The 13,755-nt window shown below is 46.0% G+C and overlaps 2 protein-coding genes across 5 annotated transcripts in view; both read left to right on the top strand.

Moving 5' to 3' along the window:
* Positions 1-1,131: 1,131 nt before the first annotated feature.
* On the top strand, positions 1,132-4,476 carry MAD2L1BP (MAD2L1 binding protein). The gene is made up of 3 exons (XM_039854475.1): positions 1,132-1,287; positions 1,832-2,094; positions 3,555-4,476. Exons 1-3 carry the CDS (start codon positions 1,242-1,244, stop codon positions 4,065-4,067), a joined length of 822 nt encoding a protein of 273 aa, XP_039710409.1. The 5' UTR covers positions 1,132-1,241; the 3' UTR covers positions 4,068-4,476.
* A 170-nt stretch (positions 4,477-4,646) lies between these two features.
* Positions 4,647-13,755, top strand: part of RSPH9 (radial spoke head component 9) — a 102,108-nt gene continuing 92,999 nt past the window's right edge. For 2 of the 4 annotated variants that reach the window (XM_039854471.1, XM_039854473.1), the window contains exons 1-4: positions 4,647-6,193; positions 9,340-9,505; positions 11,500-11,629; positions 12,089-12,235. In XM_039854471.1, the coding sequence (XP_039710405.1) occupies positions 5,967-6,193; positions 9,340-9,505; positions 11,500-11,629; positions 12,089-12,235 (670 nt within the window). In that variant the 5' untranslated portion in view covers positions 4,647-5,966. Of the gene's footprint in view, positions 6,207-9,339; positions 9,506-11,499; positions 11,630-12,088; positions 12,236-13,755 lie in introns of all 4 variants that reach the window. The other 2 variants (XM_039854472.1, XM_039854474.1) reach the window with 2 other exon arrangements.

The raw sequence follows: 13,755 nt of genomic DNA, 5'->3' as shown, positions 1-13,755 counted from the left end.
CCGGGGTGATCTTATCCACTCCCATACTGATGACTCTCAGATACATATCTCTGTTCCTAATGGTGTTCCTAAATATCTCTTCACTGTCCAGTGGAGTGGCAAACTCAATCTATCAAAAACTGAACTCATATTTTCTCCTTACCCACACCCAATAAACCTGGCCCTCCTCTAGTGTTCATTCATTGAATGGCATAACTGGTCATAGAGGTGCTGAAGTGAAAAACCTGCTTGTCTTCTTACCATCTTCTCTCTATCCCTCCTCTTCTTTCTGGGATCAACGACCAAGTAATGCTTATTGGACTTCCTAAATATCTCTGGGATTCACCCAGTTCTGTCTACCCGCTGTGACTACTCTAGTTTAGACCTCTTTCGCCATGCACTTGGGTAATTACAGTTGCTAGTTCTAACTGGTGTCTATACCTTCTCTCTTATCATCCCTGTAATCTAATTTCTCCACTGCAGTCAGTGTAGAGATTAAATTTCTAAAATGTAAATTTAATCATGCTACTCCTCTACTTAAACCTTTTAATATTTCGCCAACCCCTACAGGATCAAGTCTAAAGTCTTTAACATGGCTTATAAAGCCTTGCCAAGATCTAGCTCCTGTTTGTCCACCCCAGTCATAACTCTTTATAACTTGAATTCTTTTCATTCCTTGAATAGAGAATGCGCATGTCTTTCAGAGTCTCCAGGACCACTAAGCCCTCTTCTTTACGTTTACTCATCCTACAGGACAGTTTCTTGGGCACATTTCCTCTGGACCGCCCCTCGCTCCCACCCCGTCTAGGTTAGGCGCCCCTGTAGTTCACGTCCACAGCCCGCGTACATCCCACGGTATAATTCATCACATTGCATCTATAGGCAGAGAACTCCTTGAGGACAGCGCCCGTTTCTGGCTTGTTTGCCTCAGTCTCCAGCACCTAGGACAGAGCCTGGCTCGAAGTAGATGCACAATGAATAGTGAACGCCGAAGACAATAGATGCCTGAGGGATAGTGTCCTTTGGAAGGCATCGCTCAGTGGCTGCGAGCACGTGGGTTCCCTGTGGGTTCCGCGTACCTAGGCGAGGGTGTTAAAGAGGGAGCGCAAGTTTCAAAACCCACCTCAGCCCAGCCTGCAGCACAGAGCCGCGACGCCGCGCCCTATTCCGGCCTTGCTGAGCCGGAAGTGGCAACTCGATCTTCCCATGATACATCGCGGGGCGCCTATTCAAACCGCACAGAGAAGAGGAAGGAGGTCGTGATGGCGGCTCCGAACCTGGAAGTGCTGTCTCCTTCCGCAGTTCCTGGTGAGGCGTGGGGTCCCGAGCTCGGGGAGCTTTGGGGACCTGTTTCTTTGCCGCCGCTCCTTCCCGTCATTTAACCCCTGGCCTTTTCTCTGGCCCGTCTTCCTTGTCCGCATTTCCTGGCGTCTCTCCTGGTTCTGGCTCGGCCGCAGTGACTCCATCGCTCCCACGGCCCTGGATCTCATTGGTTAACCCCGACTCTGGCCTCATCAAGACAGTATTCTTGACCTCGCTTGAATACACTTTCTTTCAACTTAGATCAGGGCATCCACTTTCTGAGTGGAGCCCAAAACCCTGCCTCCGAACTTCCCCCCTCCCCCTCTCCGCCTGCCTATTTAAGTATCCTGCCGATACTTAAATCACTTGGGAGACTGGGATCAGAAATCTCTCCGCCTCCGCCCGCAGGGGAGTTTGCGGAGGGAATGTGTATGTGCCGGATTGTCCCCTCCGCAGTGATGGTAGATGTGGCCATAAGGGAATGGGAAGACTGGCTTTGGTCTCTGAGTTTTTTTCATTTTTCTTTCTTGTCCCTCTGTGCGCCTACCAGATTTGGAGTGGTATGAAGAGTCGGAGGAAACTCACGCCCCCCAGATAGAACTGCTTGAGACTACCTCTGCCCAAGAACCTCCCAACTCTTCGGAGCCTTTTTGCCCCCGAGACTGCTTGGTGCCAGTAGTGTTTCCGGGCCCTGTGAGCCAGGAAGACTGTTGTCGGTTTACTTGTGAACTTCTAAAGCATATTATGTACCAACGCCAGCAACTCCCTCTGCCCTATGAACATCTTAAGCACTTCTTCAGAAAACCTTCCCAGGTAGGCACCGGCTTTGGGAGAAAATTGGTGGGAAGGCTTTGTGGCTGTTAGATAGTAGGCAGGTAAAGAGGGAGTCTAAGGAATCTTCAGGGCCTGTCAACCTAAGTAACTGTAAGGGATGTTTCATCTCATGGCTTCATTCTTTCTCCACAGTCTAATCTTTGATAGTCTAACCTTCTCTGCTTTTTCTCTTGGTTTTCTTTTTCTGAAACTCCTATTTTGTGTTGCATTTTGTCTTCATGAATTGACCCTTTTAGTGTCTTCTCTCTCCAGATTTTTCTCTCTCTTTACGTTCTACTTTCTGGGAGACTTCCTTGGCTTTATGTTCCAACACTTCTATTACTTTTTTTGCAGTTATAGTCTTAAGGACTCTTTCTTAATTTTCGCATGTCCCTTTTATAATAGCATCATGTTTCATGTCTGTATGAAATTGCCTGAGGACATCAATTATTGTATTTTTGAAATTTTCTTCTGTTCCTTGCATTGGCTTAGTTTCTTCCAGATTCCTTTTCTTATTTGTTTCAGTCTCTGACATTAGTGTTAGAAGCTTTTATTCTGTATCTGGTGAATATTTAAGAATAAATCTTTGAAAGCTCTGTATGCATGGCTGGGCCTTGTGAGCAGATAGACTTTACGAATATTGGTTGAGAACCTTAGTGGTCTCTGGAGGACTCTTAAAACATCAATATTGGAAGATCTTCTCTCTGGGTGGAGGAAATTGGCAGGTGATCTAAGGGTCTTCACGTTTTCACTTAGTCCTCGTGTTCACTCTTGCTTTTTGCAGCGCCTAAATTGGCAGTTTCTGAGCCTTTCTGGGGTTCTGCTGTGTGAATCAGTTTGCTTCTTCTCATGGGTGTCCTCTCTGTCAGCACTTGGTTTTTGGCTCTTTTCAACTATTCCATCTGCTTTCTGTCCTCCAAGAATTTGTTGTTGCCTTTGTCCATTGTTGTCTACTCTCCAGTTCTCTTTGCCCTTGGGCATCCTCCTTCTCTTTCTCTCTCCCTCCCTCCTTTCCTTTTTCTCTCATTTAGTAGTATTTCACATGGAAGCACAAAAAAGCATGTGTTCAGTTTGTCATGTTTAATTAGATGACCAACTCCAGAATCACCTTTATTAATCCAAATAATTCTTGTTCCTGTTATCACTTGTAGTACAGCAAAATTTGCCATCCACCATTGCCACCAAATCTCCTTAAGTATTTCAGTTGCTTATTTCTGGATGCCTTCCTATCTTAGAACACTGTATTTGCTGTCCTAAGCATGGGAGAATTATGATTTTGCACAAAGAATATTTTCCTTTTTGATATATTACCCTATGATAAAACCCAAATGTCTTGGCTGTGGCAGTTCATTGAACTGGAAATCCAGTCCCATAAGTCTCCTATATCCCAACAGGGTTCTTCAAAGGTCATTAGCTATTTCCTACCTTGCCTTCTCTCTCATCATTCTTTATCCTCATAGGCAGAGGATGTGGTGAAGAGGAAACCTCGGGCCACCGCTGAGGCAAGCAGCAGGACATGCCGACAAACCCTGGCAGAACTGGAGAGCGTCCTCAGCCACCTAGAGGGTCTCTTTGCCAGGACACTAGTACCACGAGTGCTGATCCTCCTTGGAGGCAGTGTTCTAAGTCCCAAGGAGTTCTATGAGCTCGATTTGTCCCGCTTGGCTCCCAACAGCATGGACCAGAGCCTGAGCACAGCAGCTTGTTTGCGCCGTCTCTTCCGAGCCATTTTTGTGGCTGATGCCTTCAGTGAGCTGCAGGCTCCTCCGCTTATGGGCATTATTGTCATGGCACAGGGGCACCGCGACTGTGGAGAAGATTGGTTTCGTCCCAAGCTAAACTACAGAGTTCCCAAAAGAGGCCACAAATTGACTGTGACCCTGTCCTGTGGCAGGCCCTCCATCCCAGTCACAGCCTGGGAGGATTACATTTGGTTCCAGGCACCAGTGACATTGAAAGGCTTTCACGAGTGAAGGGGGATGCTTCTTAATCGTGAACACAATGGCTAAATTATCTTTCCTTCTGTCGCACCAAGTTACCCATCTCTTGCGTGGAGGTAGAGTTTCTTCCTGGTGAGAGAAAGGTTCTGTCCTCTGGCTGCCTACTTCTCCTTCTCAGACTTCCTGGTGGGCTGATGGTATGGCTGGGACTGTAAAAATTATTGTTGAACAACATCTCTTGGAATCAAAGGTTGATGTTCCCAGAGGGTGCTGGGTCAGGCTTCTATGTTTACAATTGGAAAGCAAATGTGGGCCCCAAAACGCTGTTATGTAAGTGGCCTTTTTCTGGGGCCCTTCAGAATTTTTACCAGGGACATAATGTGGGTGTGTAACTCATGAACTTAAATATAAAATGAATAAATTCGTATTAAATTTTCTGAAACTCTTGGTTTAAAGAGACTTTCCAAGTTTGAGGCTAGCGTATTTTGTTTTTCTTCTTGGTTTTATGCTTCAGGGCTTCCGCGATTGTTTGTTTGTTTGTTTTACTAATGGTTCTTTCTCTTCATCAGCCCCAGACCAGTCTGGGAAGTTAAGTGACTTGGCCAAAGTTCTATAATGGTTTGATATCAAAGTTGAGACTAGAGTCCTCATCAGCTAACTCCTAGCCCAACGTTCGTTCCTTGCCACATACTAGTTTTGTGACCCTTAAAGTATGCATGCCCAAAGTAGAGGTCACACAGGGGAAAGGGGGTTTTGCAAAGAGGGACTGGGCTGAGAAAAGAGAACGAAGAATCTTTGCAAAGCCTTACTGAACTGTAGGCTGAGGCCTCAGGACTTCCCTGTGGGATCATTTCCCTGAGTCTAAACGTCCCTTCTGGAATTCTGCCCAGCCTGTCTCCACTGCAGTTGTCCGGTGGCTGCTGGCAGTTACTGTGGGACAATATAAATATATAGTATTTTTTATGTTTAAGAGGAAAGTTTTATGTTTTGTCAAGTAAACATAAAAAATAGTTTATATTTTATGCTACTTTTTAAACCTTGCGAAGTTTTTATCATTGTCCCCATTGTATAGATGAGACTTGGGGAGATTGAATAACTTGCCTAAGTGTTGAAACCCGAATTCAAACCCAGTCCACCTGGCACCAGAGGCTGAGTGCTTTACACCATCCTGTGCATCCTGTGTGGTTTTACTGTGAAATAATTAAACAGAATTTGCCCTGCTAAAGGTGGTATTATTGAAAAGCTGCAGGACCCACCTCTCTGGCTTCACGTTGTTTCCTGACATGGGACCTCACATTTATAGGTGCTAAGTAAATATGGAATCAGTGAAAACAAAAGGTTTGGGTTCTTTTCTGTGCCCTGACCAGTTGAAACATATTCCACCAGCTAGAATTTCGGCTGTTTTTCTGCCTGACGACGTTACCCTCCAGAAGAGGAACAGAGCCATAGCTTCCACTTGGGAAGGGACAGGCTGAATGAGGGGTCTGACTAAAGGGAGGGAGAGTTTGGACCAAGGGAGTAAAAATTGTTTTGAGATGGAAGACACATTAAGCCAATTGAGCTCCCAGAAATACTAATTTTAAAAGTCTTCATAAACTTTGCCTAGACAATCAAAACAAAGTAATTATCTGGGTAATTTAGACACATTGGGGCCCATGTCATTATGATTTCATAAGTCTTAGCCAAAGGAATCCAGAAATTAAAAGATAAGTTAATAATATTAATAAATTCCACGTCTTTCCCTAACAAGCTTGCGGAGGCACCTGTTATCTGTTATGTAAGTTCCCTTGGCTGGGAGTTGGGGCTGGCCAGAGGCCGCAGGCTGTCTGAGGGTGGAATCTTTCCGGCCTGACGGAAGGGCGGAGCTTTAGGTCTCCATGGAGACGGCTTCTCCTAGCAACCTGGAGGGCGTTGAGCTGAGCCGCTGGCGCGATGGACGCGGAGAGCCTCCTGCTGTCACTGGAACTGGCGTCCGGCAGTGGGCAGGGCCTCAGCCCCGACCGTCGGGCCTCGCTGCTCACTTCTCTTATGCTGGTTAAGCGCGACTACCGCTACGATCGGGTGCTCTTCTGGGGCCGCATCCTGGGCCTCGTAGCCGATTACTACATCGCTCAGGGCCTGAATGAGGACCAGCTTGCACCGCGCAAGACTCTGTACAGGTGGAGGCCGCAGGTCTATACTGAAGGGAGGGCCACCGGGGGGCCACGAAGGATGGGAAAGTGATAGAAATCGAAATGGGCGGGGCCTACGGGTCCAGGAAGCCGGTGGATGGGACCTGAGGAGGGAATGAGGGCGGGCCCGAGGGGCGGGGCTGGGTACCTCAGAACCGAGTGGAGCCTAAGGGGACGAATTGGTGGGCTAGGTCTGAGAGGGCGGGGCCCTAGGAGGGCAGTTCTCGAGGGGATGTAAGAGAAACTTAGAGGCTTGTGGGTTTACAATAGAAGCAGGGCCAGGGACCAAGGCGGAGCAAGGTGAAAGTTCCTGGAGACTGGAGATCTGGAGTAGGAGCCAGGTGCAAACCTGGTGCGGGCCTGGCTTTTCGGAAGGTTCACTTTCGAGGCCCCGGGGGGGCTGGTGTGATGCTGTTTGGAAGCAGGTCCAGAAGCATCTTCGCGGAGGTGTTGGCTGACATCAGGAGGCTCTCTAGGAATTAGTGAAGGAATGCAGAATGGGAGAGACGTGATTTAGAACTGGGGAAATTCCCTGGACACTACTATGCAGGACCATCCAGAGGCTTTTTTACTACCCCCAGCGTTGATGGGGCGCTCACCCCCACCTTACAAAGTAGTCCATCAGGCACAGGGCATTGGAGACTTCATTTATCGACCCAACACTGGTTGGATGCATCCTGTGCTAGACTTGGGGTTACAAAGACAGCTAAGACTCACCCCGTCTCGAAGTTAGTCGCATCCTAGGGATGGAGACTGATGTATAACCAAGCAATTACAGCAAAATGTTAAAATTAGAACAGGTGTACACAAAGCAGGACCAAGGTGGGCATTCTCCTAGAGAGCAATTAAATATGATTACTAAGGGTATAACTTCTTTACAATCTGAAAGATGAACAGGAGTTCTCCAGGAAGGTGTGAGGAAAAGGCATGCCAGTTAGAGGGAACAGTTCTGCAAACTTGTTGGTTGGAGCTGGCTTGGAGTGTTTGAGAGAACAGTAGATAGGTAACCATAATAGTAGCAGCAGAGGGTGTTATGTAGAACAGGTTGGAGAAGCAGGGGGGTTGAACTTTGTCCATAAGCTATGGGGAGCCGTGGAAGGGCTATTAGCACGGAGAGCCTGCTCAGATCTGAGTAGGCAAAATGGCCAGAGTGGGTGAGCATTTAGAAATCTGTTGCAGTGTCCAGAAGAGGGGGACTGAAAAGAGGAGGTAGCTGAGGGAATTGAGAGGGGATGGAGTTTTAAGTGGTAAACTGTCAGGATCTGTGACTGAATTCGCGGGGGGAGGTGAAGAAGAAGTCAAGGCTGACCTCTCCTTCCAGCTTAGGCAGCTGGATAAGTGCTGGTACCACCCACTAGGTGAGCATTCAGGAAGTGGGACAAATTCAGGAAGGAGAGAAGATCCGGTGTGAGGTGATTGGGAGGCAGGGTGGTAAGGAGGCATATTAAAGTATAGATCTGGGTCCAGAAGAAAAATTTGGACTGAAGATAGAGAGTATTCTATAAGGTTTTATTTCTTTAGCACTTCCTATGTGCCAAGTATTGACCTAGGCATCAGGAATTCAGTGGTAAATGAGACAAAGTCCTTGTCTTCATGTAATTTATATTATAGTGTGTGTGGAGGAGGAGGGGAGATAGCCAATAAATAAACATACACATATACTGCATGGCAAGTGGTATGGGGGATAGAGAATACAGGATGGGTGATATTTTAAATAGGGTGGTCAGGAATGGCCTCTGATAAGGTAACATTTGAGAAGAGACTTGAAGCAACTGAGTGAGCTGTGTATTTATTTGGGGGAAAAGAATTCCAGGCAAGTGCAAAGGCTGTGAGGCAGGTGTGTGCTTAGTGTGTTTGTGGAACCTCATAGAGGCTAGTGTGGCTGGAGAGTGAGTGAGTGAGGGGGACATTGTAGGACATGAGGTCAGAAAGGTAAGGGGCCAGAGACAATCATGCATGGCCTTGTGGGGCATTGTAAGGACTTGATTCAATGGGAAGTCATTGAAAGGTTCTTCACAGAGAGGTCATCTGGCTTAGGTTTTAATAGTTGAGTGAGGACAAGACTGAATGGGGAGTGAATATGGAAGTGGGGAGACCAGTTAGGAAGTTACTGCAGTATCAAGGCAAGAGTAGATGGTGGCTTAGACCAGGGGGAAGCAGTGGAGGTTATGAGAGGTGGTTGATTGGATTCTGGATTCCTAGTCAATAGCTAGGGCTCTGGGGGTCAGGTGGGTGGGATTACAGAGAAAAAAGAGGGGTGAGAATAGATCCCTGGCAATACTTGAAGCACCGGAGGAGAGAGAAGGAAATATCAAAGGAAGTAGAAATGGAAATGCATTTGTTGGCATGGGTGACCTCCTCCTAAGCAGTTTCTTGGGGCGATAGAGGCAGGAATCTTGGAGCATTGGACAAAGAGTGAAAACGAGGGGGAAGGAGGGCTCCTGTGGGGCAAATTGTTCAGAGATTATTGTTCAGAGTTGGGGCAGAGGAAGGAGGGTCAGGAGAAGGGCATTTTGTAGAGAGACATGGTTTTGAGGGCTATTGGTTTAGAAAGCTGAGAAGTTTTTACGTTGAAAAGGTGCCAGTAGAGAGTGAAGGGAGGAAAGATGAGCAGGGTTCAGGCTATGGATGCAAGCCCTGAGTGGATTAGAGAGGAGTGGGAGGACATCCTCTCCTGCTGGGCTGGCGAGTGCCCAGAAGACCTCAAGGGAGGAGAGGTTCTTAAGATTGGCCCAGCTTTCCTGAGAAATGGGGGAAGATGCTTGTGCTGTGGGCTCAGTAGGCAGGCTGAGCATGAATTTGGGACCCACTAAAGCAGAGGCACCTGCAGTTGAGGAAAATTCAGCTTCTAGAACTCATCCAGAATCTTATAGTTCAGATATCTAGGAAGCAGCTCTTGGAATTTGGGCATACACAAAGCTTTTGACCTTTTAAAAAATAAAATAAAATAAAATCACATAAGTGTGTGTGGGAGGGTGCACCACATGCACTTAGAGCTTCTAAGTGGGAAAGGTGTGACTCCCAGCAGCTTTTCTTGGATCTTACCCCTTGGGAGAATGGGAGAAGGGGTCACAGCAGGAAGCTCGAGTGAGAGCGGGTATTGGAAACCAGGGTGATGTGGGTGTTGTTGGCAGCCTGAACTGCATGGAGTGGAGCCTCTTGCCCCCTGCCACAGAAGAGATGATGGTGCAGACGTCAGTGGTGAAGGGCCGCTTCATGGGGGACCCCTCACATGAGTACGAACACACCGAGCTGCAGAAGGTGAAGGAGGGTGATAAGGTCTTCGAAGAAGAAGTAGTGGTGAGTGAAGGTGAGAGGAGGAGGAGGGCCTAAAGGAAGAGGACCTGGGCCATCCAAAACCCAGCCCAATGAAAATTATGGTGATAACATAATAACACACAGCTCCTGAATGACAGGGTGATGAGTGGATGGGCAGTTCTTACAGAGCCTGGCTCTGGGGCAGGGGCAAGGAAGAAGGGTCTGTACTATGCTCTGGAGTAAGGGCATGGGCATAGGCTCTCATATTTTTGTTTTTTTTTCCTAGATAATACATCCATGTAGTTCAAAATTCAAATGTACAAAAAGTGAAGTGTCCCTCCCTGTCCTCCAGACACCCAGGTCCTCTTTCTGGGGGACAGTAATGTAATCGTTCTGCATGTGTGTGTCCAAATCTTGCTATTCAAAGTGCAGTCGGGATTAGAAGCATCTTCATGCCCTAGGAGTTAGGAATGCAGAATGGGGCATGGTGGTGGCGGGGGCAGGTGGAGGGTGGTGGCATCAGGATCTGCATTTTAGCACTTTCCAAGGGGATTCAAATACACATTAGGTATGAAAAGCTCTGCTTCCAGAGATATTTTATGTAAATACAAACCTCAGCAAATACCTTATCTGTATATATTCTATCTTAAAAATAAAACAAATGGCAGCATATTATACACACAGTTCTGCCACTTGCTTATTTTACCTAACAATACATTTTGGAGATCTTTCTACATCAGTGCCTTGAAGAGCCTCCCCATTCTTTTTACCATTGTGTGAATGTATCATAATTTAACCAGTGTCTTATTCATGGAAATGAAAGTTTCCAAGTTTTAGCTCTGACAAACAGTGACACAATGAATGACCTCATACATCCTTTCCAGTGTATGCAGTCTATTTGAAGGTTCAATCCTAGAAATGGAAAGCTAGATCCAAAAGTAAGGAGCCCAAGTTTTGAAACTAGACAAACCCAGAATTCAAAATACAGCTTCTGCACTTGAACCTAGGTGATGCCAAAAGTCTGGGTCCAAGTCTGCGATGCCTCAGATGCAATCCCCATCCCCTCCCACCTGACAAACTTAACCTCCCTTCGGTTTTATTTTCTGTAAAATCGGGATAATTATATTTATGTCTCAGCTTATGCAGATGAAATGAAGTGGCACATGTAAAGTCTCTGGCCTAGGCACTTATTAAATATTAGTTTCCATCTCTCTCTTTGTAAATAATTTTTGTCAGTAGTCCATGGGAAATATGTGGCTAAGTAATTCCAGGGGCCTCTGGTAACAGGTTCTCCCAGTCAGGTACTGCTTTTACCAAACATCTCTATGAAATCCTTTTGTTCAGTGTTTCACTTGATATTGATTGTAAACAGATTTCATCTGCATAAAATGTTATAATATGGAATGATGCTTGGGAAACAGATTTCATCTGCATAAAATGTTATAATATGGAATGATGCTTGGGAAACAATGTTAAGTCAAAGAATAGGATATGAAACTATATAAACTATGACTATAATTTTGATTTAAATATATGCATAGAAAAAAGAATGGAAGGAAGTATGTTATACCAATTTGTTATCAGTGATTCTCTTTAGGAGGTGAGATTTTTGAATAGTTTTAATTATCTTAGGTATGTTACAAAATATTTCTGAATACCCAAATATTCTACAGTGAGTATGATTGCTTTTATATTTTCAAAAGGCAAAATAAGCAACATTTAAATATAAGGATAGCATATTTCTGGAAGTGTACATAAGAAACCATTAATTGTGGTTGCCCCCAGTGAGGGCAGTTGGGGGACCAGGGATGGGGTAAGATAGACTGATTTTTTTGGTAGTTTTAAATATTGCATCATTAGTATATATTACCAATTTAAAAAAGAAAAAAGAAAATCTTGATAGGAGGAAACAGAGGTCTTACCCAGCATGATTTTCCATGGACATGGCTTCTGCGCTATGGTGATTCAGAGGGCCTTGCACCAGGGGTGAGTGGGCACAGCACCCTGGCAAGATGGCTTGTCTCCTGTCTCCTCAGGTCCAGATCAAGGAAGAGACCCGCTTGGTGTCCATCATTGACCAGATCGACAAGGCTGTGGCTATCATCCCTCGAGGTGCCCTCTTTAAGACCCCTTTTGGACCTGTCCATGTCAATCGAACCTTTGAAGGTGAGTTCTGTGGGGCCTCTCTCAAGGGCAGGGGCCTGTCTCTTCCAAAGTAAAGTCAGACATGTGTCTAGGGGTCCTGAGGAAACATTCTCTGAGGAATAGCCGTGGCCACATCACTTGGGAGGATGTGTCCAATGGCCTAGCATTGGTGGTTGGCATGGGCTACCAAATCCCTGTACCCTGACTCTTTTCTGCCTGAGGGTGGGATAGCATTTGGCTGTCTGGGTCTCAGGGCTTTGAGTGGGTCTGGGCTTCCTGCCTTTTCCTACTTTCCTTCTCTTTGGTTTCTCCTCATTGCAAGATCTGGGCCAAGTTGGGGCTGAGGGAACACTACTCCCTTTTCTCTCTTCAGTTCTCTGTCAGTGGTTGACTAAGTCCTTTGCAAGCCCCTCCATGTGGTCCCCATGTATAAAGAAAGGGATCTGCGGGTTTCCCTTCTTACCTTCTACCTATTTTTAGGACTGTCCTTGTCTGAAGCCAAGAAGCTCAGTTCCTACTTCCACTTCAGGGAGCCTGTTGAGCTGAAGAATAAAACCTTGCTTGAGAAGGCTGCTTTAGACCCCTCCCTGGACTTCATGGACTCCTTGGAGCATGACATCCCCAAAGGTAATAGCCTATTACTTTGAAGACATTGGATCTGCCCCCAGGTCAAAGCAGTGGGCTCTGCCACCTACCTTTCTCTTCTGAGAGTAGAACCAAGGGAGTGAGTGGGAATTGGTGGTTCACCAGGGTCCTTGAGGGTAGAGTTTCCCCAGCTCATAGTAAACAGTCAGTAAATGTTTGTGGATAAAAGGATTGTATTTCACATGCTTCTGCAGACAGGAGATCTTTCAGTGTCTTTTGATTTTCATATCAATCTTGAATGGAGGCAGGTTGAGAATCTTCCCCTAAACATCTCTGAAAACATCCTTGAAAATACTAGTTAAACATTTATCTCAACTGTTAATTTGGGGTTAGGTCTAGTGTTTGGCACATAGCTGGTGCTCATTAATTGGGTGCTGATTGAATAGCAAACCACCTGCTAAGGAAATTAATTCTGCACGTTTGCTTCCTGCTGTGTGTGTGTGTGTGTGACTTTTAAATCTTAAAACATACAGCTTCAGAAGCCTTCCTGTGCTTCAGGGCCCACCTGGCCCAGGCACATACCCAGTTGTTGGTGGTGGAGTCACAGAGACCCCATTTCCTTTCCCTGAGCTGCATAGGTAGAAAACAGCATGTCTTGGGAAGATATTCTTACTTGGATGTAGTTCCTCAGAACAGGTGCCAGGCTCTGGGCAGTCGGGGACAGACCCAAGGCACTGACTCAGCATCCCTGCCTCTTTTCCTCCCCACATTTAGTGTTTCTGAGAACTGGAGGAATTTGTTGTTGATGATGTGGCAATGATAATGATAATAGCTTATAAAAGCAGTGATACTGCTTATTGTGTGCCAGGCACTGTACTCAGCCTTTTCCATGTATTATATAATTTTAATCTTCACAGCCAACCTAGAGGTAGATACTGTTATTATCCCCATTTTACAGATGCAGAAACAGATGAGAAAGTTAAACCCAGTAGGTGTTAGAGCATTGGACTTCAAGGCTCTGGCCTTAATGGTGGTGTCAAGTAGATGGTGTTTCTTTTTAAGTGGACAATGGGAATGGCAGGAGAATAGTCACTCCCATTACTAGAAGAAACACTTCTGAGGAGCAATGAGCTACCCATTTGGGCAGAACTCAAGATGAGGGGGCAGCGATGGCAGTAGTGGAATTAGATAGCCTGGGTTGGAATTCTGAATGTCACTTGCTGTGTAACCGTCGGCAAGTCCCTCAATTTCCTTTTGCCTCGATTCCCCTGTTTCTAAAAGGGGAATAATGATATATTCTACCTCATTGGGTTGTTACATTAAATGACATATACATATACAAAATGCTTCTAACAGTGCCTAACACATAGTAAGGACTAAGATAAAAATTAAAAATTATTGATATTATTTTTAGTGGCCAAAAGGCCTTAGAGGTGGGTTGGGCAGGCCTAGAGGCCCAAGAGTAGGAGGCCCAGACCAAGGCAGTAGGAACTTCTGTTGGCTTGTGAGCAGGTCTCTGATAATAAAGCGGTGGTGTGTCGATGAATGGAGAAGGGGTAAGC

This window comes from Pteropus medius, unplaced genomic scaffold, assembly GCF_902729225.1.
Source record: "Pteropus medius unplaced genomic scaffold, Ma_sr-lr_union100, whole genome shotgun sequence".
Lineage (NCBI taxonomy): Eukaryota > Metazoa > Chordata > Mammalia > Chiroptera > Pteropodidae > Pteropus > Pteropus medius.
Note: the sequence above shows the minus strand (reverse complement) of the source record. Positions and strands in the feature narration are given on the sequence as shown.